The sequence below is a fragment of the Equus quagga genome, chromosome 8, assembly GCF_021613505.1.
Source record: "Equus quagga isolate Etosha38 chromosome 8, UCLA_HA_Equagga_1.0, whole genome shotgun sequence".
NCBI classification, from domain to species: Eukaryota; Metazoa; Chordata; class Mammalia; order Perissodactyla; family Equidae; genus Equus; species Equus quagga.
Window position 1 is genome coordinate 29,840,666 of NC_060274.1, and position 22,642 is coordinate 29,863,307.

Here is a 22,642-nt window from a genome sequence, read left to right on the forward strand (position 1 = left end):
TTTTTGAGGAAGTGCCATACTGTTTTCCATAGCGGTCACACCATTTTACGTTCCTACCGACAGTACACAAGTTTCCATTTTCTTCACATCCTTGCCAACACATTTTCTTTCTTTCCTTTTTTTAATTTTTATTTTTAATTTGACAGTAGCTGTTCTAATGGGTATGAGGTTCTCATGGTTTGGATTTGCATTTCCCCAATGGCTAATAATGCTGAGCATATTTTCATGTGCTTATTGGCCATTTGTATACCTTCTTTGGAGAGATGTCTGTTCAGGACCATTATCCATTTTTAAAATCGTACTGTTTTCCCATTGAGTTGTAGCTCTTTACATAGTTTGGATGTTAATCCCTTATCACATATGACTTGCAAATATTTTCTCCCATCCTGTAGGTTGCCTTTTCACTCCTTTGACTGTGTCCTTTAATACACAGAAGGGTCAGATTTTTTTTCATTTCTAAATTCTACAATTGTCTCCTAACTGCTTTCTTCCATTCCTCATTTCCCAAACTCCTTTCTTCTAAAACCTGCTCTCCCCCCGGATTTCCCTGTATCTGAGGATGGTACCACTCTTCTTTGGCCGAAGACTCAAATATTGAAACCATTTACTTCTTCATCTCGTGTTAACTGCAAGATAATAACTCCTATCTACCTTCACTCCATTTGTAGATTTAGCCACTACTTACTGCGCATCTAATGTGCCAGGCACTTTACACACACTGTCACTTAATGCCTCCACAATGCTTTGGGGTGCAGGGGTGATTAAAAACGTCACCCAAGAGTGCGCAGTAAATGAATGACTAAATCAGCACTTAGCGACTGCGCCAGAGTCGGTCTGACATCGGCGCTCAGGGAACCCAGCCACGGTGAGAGGAGGGGCGGGCCGACTTCCCTCCCGACCGGAGGGTTCTCCCGCGGCCCGCGCCGCGCGGCCCCGCCCCCGCCTCCGCGCGGCCTCCGCCTCCGTCCCCTCCTCCGCGCGCAGCGGCGCGGGCCGCGGGGCCACCGTACTTCCGGGGCGGAAGGGGAAGGGCCGCAGACCGGAAGCGGGCAAGGTGCTGTGTAATCGCCGAGCGGCTGAGGCGTTCGGGATCCCAAGATGCCGGACTACCTGGGCGCCGACCAGCGGAAGACCAAGGAGGACGAGAAGGAGGACAAGCCCATCCGAGGTCAGTGGCCGCAGTCGGGGGCTCCGGGCCGGGCGGGGGGCCGCAGTCCCGCTCTGCGCTCGTCCCCGCGCGCCCTAGTGATGGCGTCGGGGGCGGCCGCCGGGCTCCCCCGCCCGCCCGCTCCGTCCCCCGCGGCCTGCGCTGGGGTCTGCGGCCGACTCCCGCCGGTCCAAGTTCATCCGCGGCTCTCCGGGCGGGGAGAAGGCCGCCCCATGCTGGGGCCGTCAGGCCTGCAGGCGGTGCGCGGTCGCTTGCATTCTCTCCGCTGTCCCTCCTCCCTCTCAAAGGTGACACTGTGCCATCACTGTATAGCCAGCATCCTGAGACATGGTTTTCCCCAAAACCGCTCCTTTGGCAAGATAATGCATTCACGTGCGTAAAACTCAAAAGATAGATTGACAAGTGTCACCCTTGGCCCCGGCCGCCTGCTTCTCTGCGGAGGCAGCCATTGTTGCCATTTGCGTTGTCTTTCTGGACGTTTTCTGTGCATAGACAAGGAAGTTTGCTTGTATATTCCTTCTTTTTACATAAATGTAGCATGCTGTGCATCTTTTTTTCCACTCTTAATGTATCTTAGGGATAACTTCATATTATTATGTAAATAGTTGGTGTTTCTCTCTGCACCTGCGTAGCATCCCCCTTTATTTGGTGTACAGTGATGTAGGTAATTAATCATTATTGATGGACGTTTAGATTTCTTCCAGTCTCATAGCTATTGTAGAGCAATGAATAACCCTATTCGTAGAACTTTTACCACGCGCACAAACACAAGCTGTAGGGTGAATTTTGTAATATTTGATGGTACTGAGTTTCTCTCCTTAGAGCCTCTACGACTTGACACTCTGCCTAGAATGCATGAGATACGCACACCATGTTCATACACCATTTCTTCCCCGGAGCCCCTTTGCTAGTCTCATCTTGGTGCCTTTCTTTTGTTCCTTACAGGCTATTTTTAAACGTTCTTGTGTTTTTTTTCCTGTCTTTTCTCTTACTCTTCCCTTCCTAAACTACTTCGTCCTCTCCTAGCATCCTGTCTTCTTCATTTCAACCCCGCCCCCCCCCCCCCCCCCCCCCCCCCCTCCCTCCCTCCTTCTTCTCCCCCCCCCCCCCCCCCCCCCCCCCCCAAGAAAGGGATTTCCTCTCTACTTGCATCCCACACTCTATTCTTTCCCTTAAAAGTATTTTAGGACACTGCAAATCTCGGAAGTATTCAGTCACCTAGTGGAAAACTTAGTCACAGACATTTAGCATTTCACCCGTGTATTTCTCTGGGTATGTTAACATTCTGTAAATGCATTCATAAATTTATCCCTTGGATACAGTTATGACGAATGTGTATAGAGCTTTATGTGGTTCTTCATCTATATCTTATTTGATCTTTTTTTTTTTTTAAGATTGGCACCTGGGCTAACAACTGTTGCCAATCTGTTTTTGTTTTTTTTTTTTAAGGATTGGCACCTGGGCTAACAACTGACACCAATCTTTTTTTTTTTTTTCCTGCTTTATCTCCCCCCCCCCCCCCCCCCCCCCCCCACCCCGTACACAGCTGTATATCTTAGTTGCAGGTCCTTCTAGTTGTGGGATGTCGGACGCCGCCTCAATGTAGCCTGACGAGCGGTGCCATGTCCGCGCCCAGGATCCGAACCCTGGGCCGCCGCAGCGGAGCGCGCGAACTTAACCACGTGGCCACGGAGCCGGCCCCCTTATTTGATCTTTATAACAATGCTGTGCGGGGAAAATTAATATCATGTCTATTTTTCAGATGAGAAAACTGATGCTCAAAGAGATTCAATGGTCTTTCTGAGGTTCCTTAGTGAATGCATGGCCTTGCTGGCGCCAGCGCCCAGGTCATTTTGATTCTCAAACTGTTCTTTGGGCTCTCCTTCTTGTCGTGTCACATCACTTTGAGCCTCTTGAGCAGCCATGTTACAGACTTCTGTTTCATCCGCCTTCTCTCAGTTAGAGTTCCTTGAGTCCAGGAACTATTTGATGGTTGTGTTTATATCATTACAACTTTGCACAACTTTTCTCACTCAATTAATGCACTTTGAATGGAACATTAAAAGATTGTTAGCTCTAGTTTCTTTTATTTGAATCTCATGCATTCTCTCTCTTTTAGCTCTGGATGAGGGGGATATTGCCTTGCTGAAAACTTATGTAAGTCCTTTCAATGTCTACAAAATATAGATGTTTTATGCTGAAATAGGAACTATTGTCGGCACAGTCGTGCATTGCTGAACAACAGGGATTGTTCCGAGAAACGTGTTGTTAGGCGATTTCATCGTTGTGCGAACAAACGTAGAGTGTACTTACACAAATCTACATGGTATAGCCTACTCTACATCTAGGCTATGAGGTGCGAATCTTATGGGACCATTGTCGTGTATGTCATCCATCGTTGACTGAAATGCCCTCATGTGGTGCATGACTGTATTGTCTTTCCCAAATAATTAGAAGAGAATGTCCAGTATTTTATAGCAATCTTCACTGAAAAAAGTTACCTACCTACAGTTTCTATCTAGAAGAGATCAGAGAGTAAATATTCAGAGTATCTAAGCTTAGATGTTATTTTTATATTATTTATAATTAAAGTGTGGTCCTATATTGAAAGATATTTGAAATCATTTACACAAATGTTTACTGTATTTAAAACACAAATTTAGTTACTGTATAACTAAATTAGATCTGAGATGGAAAGTTTTAATCTGTAGAAATGGGCCTGTAGTTTTGGATAATTTCAGGCATGATTTTTATTTGTTATCTTGCATAATGGTGCATTGTCCGTTTAGGGAAAAATATTGGTTCAGGAATAATTCTGAAAATGATACTACTTCCTCTCTGTACTTTTACTTCACAAACTTTGGGACAATAATAGCTATTGAGATTGTAACTGTTAAAAGTTTTTGTCTGTAGTTAATAAATTGTTGGTATCCATGTGTTCTAAATGAAGTCATCTGTATCTCCCAGGGTCAGAGCACTTATTCGAGGCAGATCAAGCAGGTTGAAGATGATATTCAACAACTTCTCAAGAAAATTAATGAGCTCACTGGTAGATATTTTTTTATTCCTGTTTCTTCTCTTTAAATATAATGTGTTAATTATATCAAGGGAGTTTAAATACAAATGTTTACTCTTTCATGAATTACAGAGTTAGAAAAATTATTATCCTTCCTATCTGTTAAGAAATTAGATCTCATTTAATAACCTCTTTCGATAGCTTTTTTGCTACCTTTTACCAGCAAGTTTAATGCTCAAGCAATTAAGAAACATCATCCTTTAAGCAAGTAATGTTTCTGTTGGTCCAAGCCAAGTTCAATAAACTCGAATAAACAAGTCAGAATTTCTTAGTGAATAAAAATGTGATCTCACATTGCTTGAAGTAAGTGGGCTATTGCCTAGTAGGAAACTTTTCTTCTTGGGAACTTCAGTGGTGAAGTTTTATGGTATTTGACCTGCAAACAAAAATGTCAAACACAGCGTTAAGTTTTTGGCTTGTGACTGCTTTAGGGTGATGGTTTTCAACTGGGATGATTTTGCCTTCCCCAGGACAGTTGGCAGTGTCTGTAGACATTCTTGATTCACATGACTTGAGGGAGAGGTGGTGCTAGTGGCATCTAGTGGCTTGAGGCCAGGGATGCTGTTAACCATCCGATTATAAAGCACAGGATGCCCCCCCACAACAACTTCAGTCCAAAATGTCCGTAGTGCTGAGGTGAGAATGCTTGCTTCGGGGTGATGCATTGCATTTCAGTGAATTTTGTGCTCTTTGTCTATGTAGGTATTAAAGAGTCAGACACCGGCCTGGCCCCCCCAGCACTCTGGGATTTGGCTGCAGATAAGCAGACACTGCAGAGTGAACAGCCTTTGCAAGTGGCCAGGTATGCATAGCGCTCGGTGGAAATGTGTTTTTATCTGTACATTCAGGTACTTTTTAGAGTCTCAGGTATGATGCAGTACTTCGTAAAGAATTTCTATTCCAAATGCCACGTAAATAAAGCTTTCTACAAAGGTATCTGGAGTTAAAATTTTATGCCTTAAACAGTTATTCAAGAAATAGGTAAAGACATAATCACATAAAAGATCCAAATGATTCAGAAAGATACAGAGCAAAACATGAAATCGTCCCTCCCATCCTTGCTGTTCATTGCCCCTTCCTTAGACAAAACTGCTGAAAAGAGTTTGGTCCTCTTAATCCTCCTGTGTATCTTCGTGTATATATTTGCACACAAAGAACATCCTCATTTTTTCTTTTAGACATAACTACATATTTTGGAAATCTTTCATTATCTTTAATATAGATCTTCATCTTTATTTCTTGTTTCTCTAGTTTTTTAAAAATTACATAGCATTCTGTAGATGTTGGGCTGTTTGCAGTTTCTGTTATACACAGAGTGCTACAATGAACGTTCACATTAAATATTTGTCTGTGTATGTGCATACGTTTCTGTAGAATAGCTTACTTACTGGAAGTGGAATGATGGGGTCAGAGACATTTATAGTTTTGAAAATCTGTGAAAGAAAGTGGTTTGACCAGTTTACACTTGGTTTACCAAGAGGTTTTGAGGCAAATGCCTGTTTGCCTGATCAGCGTAAGATCAATTTTTACACTTTTGCCATTTGGGCAAAAAAACAATCTCGTTTGAATTTGCATTGTGCTGATTACTAGTATGATAGCTACTTCTTATACTTATTAAACATTTGTGTTACTTTGACCACTCATGTTTTGTTCTGTTGGGTTGTTTCTTGTTAATCTTTAGGAGAGCTTCATATATTGTACATATGAATCTTTTCTTATATATGCTGCAAATATTTTTTCCTAGTCTGTCACTTGGCTTTTAACCTCCTGTTAGGTTTGGTTGTACTAATGCTTTACATTTTTAGGAGGTAAATAAAATATATCAATATTTTCATTATACCTTTCGGGTTTTAATGTTGCTTAGAAAGGCTTAGCCCAATCCAAGAGTATAAACATACTCTCCTGTGTTTTATTCTAATCGTTTAAATTTTGTTTTAATTTTATCTCTTTAATACAACTAAAGGTTATTTTTCTTGTCTTATTCTCCTTCACTGCCTCCCTTTTTCCATCTTTCCTTCCTTTCATTTATTCATTTGCTTTTTAGTTTTATCATAGTTTTAAAGAGTTAAATAGTTCTGTGACAACAGCTCTCTTTCCCAATTCCTCTTCCCTAGAGATACCTTTGTTTTCAAAATGTTTAGCTGGTTATTTTGGTTTCTACCTTCATGTTTTTAATGGGGAGTGCTAAGTCTTGTATATTGTAGATTGCTTCTGGATTTTTTAGTTTTAGGTGTTCTCCGTTGGCTTCCCACCGTGGAAGATGAAAACTTTGTTTTATTTCCTCTGCTTTCATCCCAAAGACATACGCTTCCTATCCCTGCATCTTCCTAATGTGATTGTCGTAAAGTTTTGCTTAGGTCAGGATTCAGTGTTTTCATAGTTGTGGCTAAGTAAACCCTGTTCACAAGAGCCAAGCAGTAAACTGTGATTACTTTTCCTTTCTTGCACCACTTTTTGTTTTCCTTGTCGTAATTGCCTTGTTTTCCATTTGCCTGGTTTTCTGGATATGTTGCTAACTCAGCCCCCCAGTATTTCCTGATTGTCTGAATTGTGCTTCAGAGGTATGAGCTCCATTGGGTTTTCTCTGGGGTTTGCCTCAGGTGCATCAGGTGTTCTCTCAGGCTCCCTTCCCTTCCTGCTTCGGTTTGGGCCGTTGCCCTCTACTCCTGCTGAGTCACAGTCATCCGGTGACTTCTCACTCTGGAGCTTCCCTTTGCCTCTCTCCTGTTGCTTGCATCCCATGAGTTTCTCTCTCAGGTTAAGTGGGCTGTACTCTTAGGTCAGGTGGGCTGTACTCCGGGAGCTTCCTGAAAGAGGGTCTAGTTGGGAGATCAGCTGTGTCTGAAAATGTCTTGGCTGGTATAAAGTTCTTTCCCCTCCAGAATTTCGAAGGCGTCATTCCGTCGTCTTCCGCCTCTTGGTGGTGGTAGTCTGAAGCCATTTTGATTCCCAGTGCTGTACATGTGACCTGTTTCTCCTCTGAGAGTTGTGGGGTCTCCTCTTGTTCTCACTGTTCTGACATCTCAGGGTGGAGTGCCTTGACATGGGTCTATTTCCAGCCACTGTGCGGGGCTCTAATGTCCTTCAGTATGGCAGACTTTCATGAAGCTGTTTATTTGTTAATAATTTCTTTCTCTCTATTTTCTTGGTCCGCTATTCCGGACTTCTCTTATTTGGATATTGGACCTCCTTGATTGCTCCTCCTAGATGCTAATCTTTCTCGCCTGCTTTTCTTTTTTTGTCTTTTTGCTATACTTGTTTGTGAGGTTTTTTTTTCTTCGGAGGAAGATTAGCCCTGAGCTAACATCTGCTGGCAATCCTCCTCTTTTTCCTGAGGAAGACTGGCCCTGAGCTAACATCCATGCCCATCTTCCTCCACTTTATATGTGGAATGCCTACCACAGCACAACCTAGCCAAGCGGTGCCATGTCCGCACCTAGGATCCGCACTGGCGAACTCCCAGGCCGCCAAGGCGGAATGTACAAACTTAACTGCTGCGCCACCGGGCTGGCCGCTACTTTTTTGTGAGATTTTAACTTTATCTTTGAGTCCTTCTATTGATTTTTTTTCTCCCATTTCTCTTCTTTTAATTTCTAAGAGCTCCTTTTTTATTCAGTGTCTGTGTTTTGTTGTCTTCTGAACATCCTGTTCTCATTTCATGGTTGTACTATGTTCTCATTTTGAAGGAAGTTAATGATAACTGGAAGGTTTCCGATTCCTCCAAGATGGCTTTTTTTTCTTTGCTTGTTTGATGTCCATGTTTTATGCTAGCTGCCTGGTGATCTCATTTGGGGCTTTGTTTTTTTTTTAAAGATTGGCACCTGTGCTAACATCTGTTGCCAATCTTCTTTTTCCTTCTTCTTCTCCCCAAAGCCCCCCAGTACATAGTTGTATATTCTAGTTGTAGGTCCTTCTGGTCATGGTTTGCCGCCTCAGCATGGCCTGACAAGCGGTGCCATGTCCACACCCAGGATCTGAACCAGCAAAACCCCGGGCCGCTGGAGCAGAGTGTGCAAATTTAACCCCTCGGCCATGGGGCTGGCCCCTGGGCTTTGGTTTTAGTGGGAAACCAAAAAGCTGATAGAAGCTCTCGATTGAACACTGAGGCATGTCGATCCTAAGCTTCACTCCAGCTTAGGTGATTGGATGTTTAGTTTGGGAGCCTTCAGTATCACTATCTTCAGATCTTTTCATTTGCATGATCATTTTTCCCTGAGAAGTTGTTTGCAGTCTCCTGGTGTTTCCAGTCTCCAATATTTTGGAAGAACAGTGGAGATAGAGGACTAGGGAATTTCATCAACAGGTTCACTTATGTTTACCCCTCCTTCCCTCTCAGCTCCCCATCCTCCCCTTTTTTAGTAGAGTTACCACCACCCACCCCTTGGCCCAGCATTTCTTGATACCTTCTGTTTTGTTCTCTCCAAAACATTTTCATCACCTCCAAAAGAAACCCATACCCATTAGCAGTCCCTTTTCTTCTCTCTCCCTTTCTCCTGGCAACCACTAGTTTCCTTTCTGTCTCTATGGATTTGCCTATCTTGGACATTTCATAAACATGGAATTATATAATGTATGACCTTTTATTTCTGGCTTATTTCACTTAGCATAATGTTGCAAGATTCATCCATGTTGTATGTATCAGAACATCATTTTTTTTAATAGCCATATACTTTTCCAGTTTAATTTCTCTCTTCACTGATATTCTCTATTTGGTGAGACATTGTTCTCATACTTCCTATTAATTCTTTAGACATGGTTTCCTTTAGTTTTTAAAAAATGTTTATGATACTGATTACAAAGTTTTTGTTTAGTAAGACCAATGTCTAGGCTTCCTCAGGGACAGTTTCTGTGGACTGCTTTTTTCCCTGTGTATGGGCCATACTTTCCTATTTCTTTTTATGTCTCATAATTTTTTGATGGAAACTGGACATTTTAAATAATGTGATATGTCGGCTCTGGAAATCAGATTTCCCCTTTCCCCAGGGTTTATTATTGTTGCTGTTTTTCCTTTGAGGTGTTTTTGGTCAGCCTTTTGTTAGCCCCAACTGGTAATGGTGCCTCAGACAGTTGTGATGTTAAACAGTTGCTGCCGATTGTTTCCAGCAAAAGTCCTTTGGGTAGGAGTGTTCAGATACAGTGAGCTCTGAGTCAGGTCAAATAAAGACAAGTTTTGAGAATGGGGCTCTTTAACTAGCTGCCAGATGGGTCAAATAGTGACAGTTCTTTGGAGGTTGGGCTTTTGGGGAGCTTCAGACTCATTCTTAACTGCTCCCCCCCACCCCCACCATAGCTGCTAGGCCACTGGTTTTCACATTTACCATGATTGTGAGGCTGTTGGTTTTCAAGTCTACTGCTGAATTGGAGAGAGGAGGATGGGATTAAGGCAAGTTAAAATGCAACAAGGCTCAGTGTTCTTACTGAGATTCAGCCATTTTTCTCGAATAAACACTCCCTGGATTGTTATAATCCGGTAGTTATTATAAGCTTGTAGTTAATTTTCAGAGTTCTGAAACTGTTGATTTTGATTGTTGTTGCCAGTGTTCTCTTTGCTTTTAAGGAGGAGCAGGTTTTTCAAAGTTCTTACTCCTCCATTCTGCATGTTGAGGTCCCTGTATATATACTTTTTCAGGTGTGGATTAAAAAATCTATGTGCATACGGTGTTAGCAGCGTCTGTCAGATAAAGTAGTGATAGGTGCTTTCTGTATATGTAATTCTACCTCCCTGGTAGACCTTGGCTAGTAACAGAACACAGAGTCCTGTCACACGATTGTGCTGCAAGGAGAAAGCATTCTTTACCTTATTTTCAGCTCTACCTGTGTGCACACTCCAGAGACTATTTTGTATTTCCCTGTATTTGTTGCTACGGCTTATGACCTGAGTTCTTTCCACCATGAGTTTTGTTTCTTGCTTTTGTTTTTCTTCAGTAGATGGATGGTATAGAAGAGGAAAGGCAGTAGACTACTTTCTGCATGATGTGTTTGGTTGTACACACTTGCCCTCACTGTGTCACACAGAAAAAGAATACTTTTAAGTTAAAAATAACAATAATAGGCCCATTGTGTGCTGGCCCAGTGGTTTTACCCTTTGCCGCCGCCGCCAGCCCGCGCCCCGCCCGCCCCGCCCTCCTGTGGACGCGGGCCTGGCCCTCCCCCGAGAACCTCCGGGGCGCCCCCTGCGCGCTCTGAGGGCCCCTCTCCGGCCTGGCCTGAGAGCCTGCGCCGGCCCGTGCTTTCTGCGGTCGCTTAGGGTTTGGTCCTTCACACCCTGCAGGGACCCCAGAGGCCTGCTCCACTGGAATCCCCACCGACCCCCTCTTCCCGGCAAAGGGGGTGCCGGCTAGCGCCAAAGTAAGGGCCACATCCTCCAGGGCGGAGACCCCGGAGCTGGGAACTCAATGAGAAGGCACAAGGGCAGAGGGCCTGGAAAGGGCGGTTTGCTTTGCTTGCTGATGAAGCCCCAGCACCTGGAGCAGGGCCTACTTCATAGATGGAGCTCAGGAAATACTGGTGCTTCTACGGAAACGGGGTCCAACTTCGTTCGCGTGTGGATATCTAATTGTTCCAGCACAATTTGTTGAAGACTGTTCTTTACCCATCAACTTGTGTTTGCACCCTTGTCAAAAATCCACTGACTCATACGAAATCCACTGCTAATATTGCCAGTAAGAGACCACGTTGAGTGATTGACCTGGAAACGAAATTTAAAGTGATTTAAGGCTGCGAAGGTGGAAAATCAGTGATGGTTATTGCTTGCCAGTCAGGCGTGTTCCATTCCACCCTAGCTACGATCTTGAAGAACAAGAACAAAGTGACAGAAGCTGTTAAAGGCTCTGCTTCATTGAAGGCAACGAGACTAACACAAATTTGAGAAGGGCCTACATCAGACATGGAGAAACTTCTAGTGACCTGGACTGAAGACCAGACACAGAAGTGTGTCCCTCTCAGCACCATGACAGACACAGCCGAAGTGAAAGTTTGTAATGTTGAATGACAAGGCTGGACCCAACTATGGTGTTGAATTTACTGCTAACTCTGGGTGGTTGAAATGATTCAAGAATCGTTGTTCATTACGCGATGTGAAAGTGGGGGTGGGTCTGCGCGTGCTGATGTGAAGGCAGCTGGAGAACTTTCGGAAACTAGAGAAGCTGATTGTGGGGGAAGGCTACTTGCCAGAGTAATATTCCACACGGTGAAGCCTCCCTCCTCTGGAAGCCGATGCCTGAGAGGACTCGCAGCCAGAGGAGGCCAAGGCCATGCCAGGCTTCAAGGCTTTCAGGGACAAGATAAGAGGCTCACTTGGGGGCAGTGTTGCAGCCTACAACTTGAAACTCTCGGTGATCTGGCACAGTGAGAGCCTTCAGTGAGGGTCTTCAAGCATATCAGCAAGCACACACTGCCAGGGTACTACGGGAGCAATCAGAAGTCGTGGATGACTCAGCTCCTCTGCCAAGGTGTCCTCCTGAATTGCTATCCCAGTGAAATAGTGAAGTACTGTTTGGTGAATAACATACTTTTCAAGAGCTTGCTTATTGTTGGTAATGCTCCTGCACATCCTCTCTTTATTGGTGATCTTCATCCCAGATCAAAGCGTTGTTTCTCCCTCCACACACCGCCTCTTTGGTCCAGCCGATGGATCAAGGACTTAGAGGGTTTATAAGGCCTACTGCCTGCGGAGGACCTTTGCCCAGGCTGTTGCTGCAACTGAGGAAGATGCAGAGAAGGCAATGATGCAATTTTGCAAGGATCACAACGTCTGTGACTGCATCAAGGACCCTGCTTGGGCTTGGGGGTGAGGAGGGTGTGGATGGCCTCTGGAAGAAGACACTCAGAGGTTCATCTGTTACTTCAAGGGATCTGCCAAGGGTGAGGAGGCTGCAAAAATCAGCCAGGCTGTGGTGGAGACAGCAGACAGCTTTACCCTGGGTGTGGACGAGGACGACGCTGAGGGGCTCCTGAGGAACGGGCCGGTGAGGGGTTGTTGGAATGGAACAGGAACGCACAGCTGAAGAGAAGGCAAGAGAAGAACTTGAAGAGAAGAAGAACCCCCAAGAAAATTCACCGTGAAGGTTCAGCAGAAGAGTTTGCAAACCTCAGCAAGCTCCTTAAGAAGTTTGAAAACATAGACCCCAACACCAAAAGCTTCTCATTAATAGAGAATAATGTTTATGGTGCATTATCCGCTTACAAGCAAATCTATGATGAGAAAAAGAAACCAAGCAAATCACCATAGACATATTTCTGAAAAGAGTGATATCGCCTCAAGAAGAGCCTCAGGCAGGTCCGTCAGGAGGTGTTCCAGAAGAAGCATCGTTATCAAGGGAGATGACAGCTCCATGCGTGTGACTGTCCCTGAAGACCTTCCAGTGGGTCAAGACGTGCAGGTGGAAGGCAGTGATGCTGATGATCCTGACTCTGTAGCCTAGGCTCGTGTGTGTTTGTGTCTTAGTTTTAACAAAAGAATTTAGAAAATGAAAGGAAAATTAAAAAATAGACAAAAGATTATAGAATAAGGATGAAAAAATATTTTTGTGCAGCTGTGCAGTGCTGTTATTACAGACAGACAAAAAGTTAAAAAAATTAAAATGTTTATAAAGTAAAAAAAAATAAAATAATAAAAATGGATTTGAAATATAAACTCAGGAAAAAATGAAAACATTTATTACGTAACTTGCTGTAAGATGACTGTCTTATAGGGAAGATAAAGAGGACACTACCTTAAAGTATAGAGGAGTATCACTAATAAAGGAATATGGTTATGAAAATCAAGAAACTAGACAACTTCTTAATGATGGGATATTTGGGCTTAATTTTCCAGGGGCATGTATCTTTTGAAAATTTTCTGGCTTTGCTGAAGTTGAGTGGACCCTTGGGATTGAGCATATTCTGTAGAAAAGGATCTTTAACAGTGGCCCAGTTTCTGCAGTTCTAGTTTACACCTGCTCGTTAGTATACTGCATGCTCCACAGAGAATTGTGTTACTTGAATTCATTATTAGTGGTTTCGGTTCCTTACTCTAATGAAGCCTTTTGCTGTATTAGATGTACAAAGATAATCAATGCTGATTCAGAGGACCCGAAGTACATTATCAACGTGAAGCAGTTTGCCAAGTTCGTGGTGGACCTGAGTGATCAGGTGGCACCTACTGACATTGAAGAAGGGATGAGAGTTGGGTAAGATTTCTGTTTACGATAAATACTCTTCTTTCATTAAGGATACCATGTCACATTCACATCCTTGGCTTTCTTTTGAATGAATGAACTGGGTGCCATGGAACACCAAGGGAAAATCTAATAGGGTACCACAGTTGGACATCCTTTCTTTTGCATCTGCTTACTGATTCCCATCTGCCTCCTTTCCCCCACCACCACTATGGCTTTTTATGTATGTCTTCAAATGTCATAATTAAAGTAAGTGCAGAATTTTAGAGTTGAGTTTGCCAGTCTATTTAAGGTAACATGATGTGGGTGGAGGAAGCACTTGCTATAGGATAGTTTTGAGGCCTAAGGGAGTTAATATAATTAACGTATACAGAATACATGATAATTCACTCAGTAAATTTTTTGAGTGTGTTAATGAGGATCTTTTTTACCTCCTTAGTGTGGACAGAAATAAGTATCAGATTCACATTCCGCTGCCTCCTAAGATTGACCCAACAGTTACCATGATGCAGGTGAGAAACTGTAGGGGGCAAGGGGTGGCATGACTTGGAATACAACTGCCTCCATCTCAGAAATTTTTGAAATTTTTAACTAATAAACTGTTAACATTTGGGTATGTAGTGAGTTTCCAAAATGTTTTACACAGTTTTTCAGATGAGAACGTCTTTATTAGTCTTTCTTTCACTAGCTTGTCTCTCACCTAGTGTTGGAACAAGTAATACAGCGAGTGGCTCTAGGACACGGGGCAATGTATTCCATTTTTATTAAAATTCTTACTTGCCTTAAGTCTGACTTTTTTTTAGGGTATTGGGTCTACTCTACTGGATAGAACATTTGGATGAGTATTCAAAAGCCTGTGGCTATATGTTGTACGTTTTTTTCCCTTTCTTAGGTGGAGGAAAAACCTGATGTCACATACAGCGATGTGGGTGGCTGTAAGGAACAGATTGAGAAGCTTCGAGAAGTAGTTGAGACCCCGCTACTTCACGTAAGTGGCTGTGTCTGTTGCATTTTAAATTTCTTTGTATAAAGGCATGACAGCCTTTTGTGTATTGTGCACTAACATTGCGTATATATTAGGTAGCTTTTAAAATTTTATATTTTCCTTGATGAAAATTTTTGAGGGGGTAGAGGGAAGAGGTGTGGAGGAGAGTTGGTAAGTTCCAGAAGAGAGAAAGCAAAAGGATTGAGTGGTCAAACCTATTCCAAAAAAGAAATAGCTGCTCTTTAGAGAGAAGGCTGAGGTGTAACTTTTAGCAAGATGTTAGCATGTTATAGGTTACTGTAGAAGAAGCCATGGTTTTTAATGATATCAAGAGCAAATGGACTTGAATTGAATCAAATTAAACTTGGGAGGATAATGGATAACCAGGATATTAAATACTAGATAATACTTCTGTTCTTTAAAAACTGTAATTTTTTAAAATTAGGGAAAAAATATGTTTTCTTAAGCCTGGATAGTAGAAACACCTTTAAGAGATATTCAGCCTTATGAATTGCTTTAAATCTAGTTTTGATCCTACATCTTAGAATAAGTAAAATTCTTATTTAGATCAAGTATGTAGATTGTGGACTTAATTTTGGTTTAAATACGTTGATGTAGAAGTAGTCTTATTTTTATTATACAGAAGTGATAAGTGTAAAAATTGTGTCTCCATCACAGCCAGAGAGGTTTGTTAACCTTGGCATTGAGCCTCCCAAGGGTGTGCTGCTCTTTGGTCCCCCGGGTACAGGCAAGACACTCTGTGCTCGGGCAGTTGCTAACAGGACTGATGCTTGCTTCATTCGCGTTATTGGATCTGAGCTTGTACAGAAGTACGTCGGGGAGGTAAAGTAAATCAATCATAATCAAAGAATATGTAGCTATGTGAAAAACTTTTAAAGCATGGTTGAAATTAAAATTGTAATCCACACTGAAAGATTGAGACCTGAATTTTCTTTATTGATGGATTGTAATTAGTAATTCAGAAGCCCAGAAGCCACCAGCTTCCCTTTGTGGTCATTTGGAAATGAACAGCTGCCTAAAATTTTTAATCAGTGTGCTTGTGCTCGAAAGGATGTCATTTTCTACAGATTTGGTTTGTGTGATGAGTACCCTAGAAGTGCCCAGTGAATGCGTTCACATAGACTTCCACTTCAGGGATGGCGTTCTGTGTTCCATTGAGGAGGAGAGAACAGGGTTGTCTGTAGGAATGTGCGTGGATGTGTATCCCGTGCCCCTCCCCCCGCGCGCACACGTTTTTTCCATTAGAGAGTAAGTCTAGGGCTGTATATATTGTCTCTGGAACATTAGTGATTAGTATACTTACAGTGAGAATTAGAAAAGGAGCTGCATGAGTTGAGACAGACTTTTATTCCTAGATCAAAACTTACAAGTCAGGGCTGGCCCATTGGTGCAGTGGTTAAGTTCACATGCTCTGCTCCAGCGGCCCAGGGTTTGTGGGTTTGGACCCTGGGCACAGACCTACACACCGCTCATCAAACCATGCTGTGGCAGCATCCCACATATAAAATAGAGGGAGACTGGCACAGGTGTTCACTCAGGGGCAGTCTTCTCAGGCAAAAAGAGGAAGATTGGCAACAGATGTTACCTCAGGACTAATCTTCCTCACAAAAAATAAATAAGCAAATAAAAAAACTTAAAAATCAAACTCATTGATCAGAAATGCCAAGTGATAGATTGAATGTTTTTATTTCCTCAAGTTTTACCCATTGAAATGGTGCCTTTATTTTATTTAACAGTGATAATTTGACCTGTTTAGGTCTTAGAGTTATTGGCTATTTAATAGGTACAAAATCATTAAATTAATATTGTTTTGAGGCTAATACAATTAATTTGATGGAATAGATAAACTTCAGTATTATTGAAAAGCTTTAGGTAATAATGGTTGAGAATACTGTCAGGAATATTGAAAAGTTTGAAGCATAATTTCTTATTGTATTTTAAGAACAACTAACATAACATTATTTTTCTCATTAGGGGGCTCGAATGGTTCGAGAACTCTTTGAAATGGCCAGAACCAAAAAAGCCTGCCTTATATTCTTTGATGAAATTGATGCTATTGGAGGTATGAATGGTATTTAGAGAACCTTTGGGATTGGGTCTCATGAGAGTTCTAAAGTGATGTGTGTAGAGTTCTCCTGACATGTTAATTGTATAAAGATTTTAATTCCACCTCTTTTATGAGCTCTGGCAGCTTGGAGCCACAGATCTAATAAACAATAGGGCTATACCATAAAGGAAAAAAGAAACATTATATAGCATTGCTATTTCTCAAACTGTTTATCTTTGTATTTTCCTAATTTCATTCATACAACACACATTTTCACACTTCAAGAACTCCTAGCTTGGGATACAGCCTCACTTAATGTGATAAGAAGGCACGGGGTCATAATTTAATAGGTGGTGGTTTTCCTAAAGTGTACATAAAATAATGTTGGCTTCATAGAGTTGATGAAATACAGCATGAGCTGTGTGATCTAGACGGGCTATTTTCACTAACTCTGCACCTTGGTTTGCTTATATAGGGAGTGATAATTCCTGCCTTGTTTATTTCATGGGTTTTTGAGAGCTTTAAAGTAATAAATGTGATAGACTTGGAAAACTCTAAACTGTTCAATAGGTCTTGGGTATTGTTATAGTCTATAAGAGTAATAACCCTTGCTGGATGGAGAAGTGTTGTCTATCTAGACGGTTACGTGATGAACTTAGTGATAAAAATGACTGGAAAATATGGTGGACCCTGCAACACTGTTAGGGGACTGTGGTTAGGTTACCTAGCGTCTTGCTTTTAGACTGGATGGGCATTGCTGGGTTTGGATATTCTGTACTTAATGTCTGCAGGGGACATAATTTGGCCACAGGAGATCAATGCAGTGTTGTGACTCGGAAGTCATTTTTTACAGTATTGTTGGAATAAGCCTTGTGATGTCAGGATGCTCTGAAGCTGTGGTTTCCAAAGCAGACTGTGGATAAAATAGTATTGGGTGCAGGAGGAAAACACTAGAATTTTTCTTTGTATTTAATTTTAATCTAATTTTTAAAGTTTCCATTTTTTAATAATGTATGTAGTACATTAATACAACAGTATGTATTTATACAGTTTAAAAATGAAAATTTGGAGGCCTTTTTTTGGCGCTGTTGAAACGCAAGTGAGACTGACCTTAACTTAGAGTCCTCTAATTTAGCCAAGTCCCTGTGATAGGGAGCTGCTGTCTTAGAGGCTTAGCTGTAGTTTTAAGGACAGTCTTGAGAAGTTTAAAGGAGTCTAATAGTTCTTACAGATGGTCAGACACCAGTATGGTGCTCACGTTCCCAAGTATTCTGTTACCTCATCCAGGTGTATATTGTGTTAAACAACGGAGGTGTGCTTGAGTGATATTGAAAAACAAAACTCCTGAAAGAGGATTTAAATACTTTAAGGGAGCCCACGTTAAATAAATCTGTGATGAGTCCTTTTGAAAGAAGCACACAAAAAAGGTTTGTTGAAACTGTCGTGTTCACTTGTGCTGGAGAGCGTGATCTGAGCAGAGACTCACAGCACTTTCGAGTTAGGCATGGTGCTGCTCCTGAGAGGACCTGAGGGCTGATCCTTTTGTCTTCCCAGGGGCTCGTTTCGATGATGGTGCTGGAGGTGACAACGAAGTGCAGAGAACCATGTTGGAACTGATCAATCAGCTGGATGGTTTCGATCCTCGAGGCAACATTAAAGTGCTGATGGCCACTAACAGGCCTGACACTTTGGACCCAGCACTGATGAGGCCAGGGAGATTGGACAGAAAGATTGAATTTAGCTTACCTGATCTGGAGGTAAGAAAATCATTTCATTTTAGAAAAGAGATTATTCTTGAAATTTCTTCTTCCTGTGATTCTTTTTAATATTTGTCATTTCTCCTATTTTTAGGGTCGGACTCACATTTTTAAGATTCATGCACGTTCAATGAGTGTTGAAAGAGACATCAGATTTGAGTTGTTAGCACGACTGTGTCCAAATAGCACTGGTAGGTTGAAAGTCTTGCTTATATTTGCTGGTCTGTCTCTTCACGTTACTTTTATTAAGCCTGTTACTTCCTTCTTGTTTGAAAGGTGCTGAGATTAGAAGCGTCTGCACAGAAGCTGGTATGTTTGCCATCAGAGCACGGCGAAAAATTGCCACTGAGAAGGATTTCTTGGAAGCTGTAAATAAGGTCATTAAATCCTATGCCAAATTCAGTGCTACTCCCCGCTATATGACATACAACTGAGCCTGAAGGCTTTCAGGGTGACTTTTCTTTTAATTGGAATCCTCACCTTACGTAGACTTACTAGTAACCATTTCACACAGAAAATAAATGGTTTCAAGATTGTATGCTTTTTTTCAGATGTCTTTTCTCTGTGGTACAATAAAAGGTGATATCTCATGTCATTAGGTAGAAAAGCTTTTTACAGTGTATGCTGACTGTATGTGGATCTGTTAACCATTTAAGAGTTCCACATCATAAAGTGCCTGCCTAGCCCGCATGGGTTCTGGGCATATGCTGGCTGGGTGCTGTACTGCCATTATCTCATTGTATTCTCCCATCTGCCCAGTGAGCTGGGTTTAATGGACCTTGATCTAGCAGATGCAGAAACTTTCCTGCCTGATTCACTGGTAGTAGAGCTGGGATTCGAGTACAAGCTTGTCAGCTCCATTGCTATGCTCCTCACCATTATGTTCTTCTGCCCCTCACCAAGATGTCCCATCTAGGCACATGACCGTATGCCTTTCCATGGTTTTTTCCCTGCCATGTTGAATAATTAGTAAAGCTTTGGCCAAACTTTTTTAAAGTAGAAGCATCTGATGTAATATGTTTTGCTTTCCCATTTGACTTGATTTCAAATTAATCAAGAATTATTGATTTTAACGACCAGTGAAGTAGTAAAGCAGAAAGAGAAATATATACACATAATCTAATTTAGAAAACCCAGAATTGGATTCATACAGAAAAGTACTTATTTTCATTTTATAAATTAGTGGTTTAAAATTTTGGTAAAGCTCCTGTTAGACTTCTGGTTTACAGTGAGGTATTTCTGAAATAAAAGTTGTATTAGAATCCTCAACATACCAACGTCAGCAACATGGCAGTGTGAGCTCAACCGGGACTCTCTCCCCTCCAAAGTACAACCAAAAAGAGCAACTGCTTTCTGACCAAAAAAAAAAATCCTAATAACAGAAATCGTCAGAGACCCACCCACAGCAGCCAAACGATGGAAGAAGGAGAGGCTGCAGCCGGCCTCAGAGGAACTGGAATGGGGTAGGAGGGAACTTTGCTCCCTCTCCTAGAGACTGGGATCGCTGCTGCGGGTGCGGGAAGGAGCAGGGGAGAGGCTGCACGTCCAGGATGCCCACTGCCTGTGCAGCGGAAACCCTCTAACGGGAAAGCTTTCGCATGGGGGAGCCCCAGCAAGCCAGGGCCCCGGGAGACCAGAAAGTGAGAGCTGATCCAATCAGTCAGCGTGAGTGAAAGTGCCCCTCCTCCCCCAACCCATGCTGGGTGCCGCCATCTTGGCTGAAGGTGCAGGGCTCAGAAAACAAGCCTCTCGACCCCCATCTAGTGGTGACAGGCTGTTATTGCAGCCGAATAATAGCATCATGTGCAAAAACTGCTCCTCTACCATCCAGCAATTTATAAAAGCTCCAGTCCAAAAGGAAAACAATAAAAATACAGAAGTAGGTTCTGAGGGCCTGGAAATGAGTAAACTAAGTGAAGAGGAGTTCAGAATAGCTATCCTCAAAACATTCAGTGAGGTAAAGGGAAATATAGAGAGTCAACGAGTTCTGGAGTTACTTCACAAAACAGATTGAAATTATAAAGAAGAATTAATTAGAAATACTAGAGATGAAAAATACAATGGATCAGATAAAACAGAATACGGATTCCCTGAATGGCTGTGTAGACACCATAGAGGAGAAAATTAGGATAACTGAAGATAGACAGGCTGAATGGCTCCAGACAGAGGAAGAAAGAGAACTAAGAATTAAACTGAAGAAAATCTCAGAGAAATAGCTGACTCAATGAGAAAATGCAATGTAAGAATCATCAGAATTCCTGAGGGCATGGAGAAGGAAAATGGAGCAGAAAGTGTGCTCAATGAAATAATGGAAGAGAACTTCCCAAATCGAGAGATTGAGGGAGAAACGTGTGTGGAGGAAGCTTTCAGATCTAGATTTGTCAATGTAAAAAGACCTACTGCAAGGCACATAGTAGTAAAAATGGCAAAAATGAAGGACAAAGAAAGAATACTCAGGGCAGCAAGGCAGAAGAAAATAACCTACAAAGGAACCCCCATCAGACTTTCATCGGATTTCTCTACAGAAACCTTACAAGCTAGGAGAGATTGGAGTGACATATTCAAAACTTTAAAGGATGAAAATCTTCAGCCAAGAATACTCTATCCAGCAAAAATATCCTTCAGATATTATCACTCTAACCACAAACTCACATTACAAGTTGGAATAAGAGATGAAAATAATAATTTAGGAGGGGAGGAGGAAAGGGACTGAAACAGTCTAGGCTAAGGAAGTAAGAGACCACCAGAAAATGGACTATGTTATACACGAGATTCTGAATACAAACTTCAGGGTAGCCATTAAACTAAAAAACAGAACAGAGACACAAAACAAATAAGGAAAAATCTAAGAAACCCAGCATAAGAAATTGCGGAAGTCAATGGACAGGCTAAAACACACAGGAAACAAAGGAAACACAGGAAAGCCGGAAAATGCGCAACAGAATGACAGCATTAAGCCCTCATGCATCAATACTCACCCTCAATGTAAACGGATTGAACGCTCCAATAAAAAGACACAGAGTGGCAAAACGGATTAAAGAACAAGATCCAACAATTTGTTGCCTCCAGGAAACACACCTCACCTCCAAGGACAAACACAGGCTCAGAGTGAAGGGGTGGAAGACAATACTCCAAGCTAATAGCAAACAAAAGAAAGCAGGTGTCACAATACTTATATTAGACAAAACAGACTTCAAGATAAGGCAGGTAAAGAGAGACACAGAGGGCCAATATATAATGATCAAAGGGACACTTCATCAAGAAGAAATAATGCTTATAAATATCTATGCACCCAACACAGGAGCACCAAAGTTCATAAAGCAACTGTTAACAAACCTAAGATAAGATATCAAAAATAACACAATAGGGGCCAGCTCCGTGGCCGAGTGATTAAGTTCGTGTGCTCTACTGTGGAGGCCCAGGGTTCGGATCCTGGGCGTGGACATGGTACCGCTCGTCAGGCCACGTTGAGGCAGGGTCCCACATCCCACAACTAGAAGGACCTGCAACTAAGATAGACAACTATGTACAGGGGGGGTTTGGGGAGATAAAGCAGGAAAAAAAAAAGAGATTGGCAACAGTTGTTAGCCCAGGTGCCAATCTTTAAAAAAGAAAAATAAATAACAATAGTAGGGGACCTCAACACCCCGCTCACATCAATGGACAGATCATCCAGACAGAAAATCAACAAAGAAACTGGAGCTAAACAAAAAGCTAAAACAGTTGGACTTAATACACATATATAGAACACTTCATCCAAAAACAGCAGAATACGCATTCTTCTCAAGCACACATGGGACATTCTCAAGGATAGACCATATGTTGGGAAACAAGGCAAGCCTCTACAAATTTAAAAAAATTGAAATAATAACAAGCATCTTCTCTGATCATAATGCTGTAAAACTAGAAATTAATTATAAGAAAAAAGCTGAGAAAGGCACAAGGATGTGGAGACTAAAGAATACACTACTGAACAAGCAATGGATCACTGAAGAAATTAAGGAAGAAATAAAAAAATACCAGAAGGCAAATGAAAATGATAACATTGCATACCAACTCATATGGGATGCAGCAAAAGTTGTATTAAGAGGAAAATTCATCGCAATTCAGGCACATCTTAACAAACAAGAAAAATCCCAAATCAGCAATCTTAAACTACACCTCACTGAATTAGAGAAAGAAGAACAAACAAAGGCCAAAGTCAGCAGGAGAGAAATAACCAAAATCAGAGCAGAAATAAATGCTATTGAAACAAAAAAGGCAGTAGAAAGGATCAATGAAACAAAGAGCTGGTTCTTTGAGAAAATAAAATTAACAAGCCCCTAGCCAGACTTACAAAGAAAAAAAGAGAGAGAGCTCAAATAAACAAAATCAGAAATGAAAGAGGAGAAATAACAATGGACTCCACAGAAATGCAACAGATTAAAAGG

The 22,642-nt window shown here is 41.9% G+C and overlaps 1 protein-coding gene across 1 annotated transcript; it reads left to right on the forward strand.

The window, feature by feature from the left end:
- Nucleotides 1-1,036: 1,036 nt before the first annotated feature.
- PSMC2 (proteasome 26S subunit, ATPase 2) lies at nucleotides 1,037-18,750 on the forward strand. Its single transcript, XM_046670123.1, has 12 exons — nucleotides 1,037-1,168; nucleotides 3,288-3,325; nucleotides 4,136-4,217; nucleotides 4,947-5,046; nucleotides 13,283-13,414; nucleotides 13,842-13,914; nucleotides 14,295-14,390; nucleotides 15,066-15,230; nucleotides 16,383-16,470; nucleotides 18,010-18,212; nucleotides 18,307-18,403; nucleotides 18,489-18,750. The coding sequence occupies exons 1-12, from the start codon at nucleotides 1,099-1,101 to the stop codon at nucleotides 18,644-18,646; spliced, it is 1,302 nt and encodes a 433-aa protein (XP_046526079.1). The 5' UTR covers nucleotides 1,037-1,098; the 3' UTR covers nucleotides 18,647-18,750.
- The last annotated feature ends 3,892 nt before the right edge of the window (nucleotides 18,751-22,642 follow it).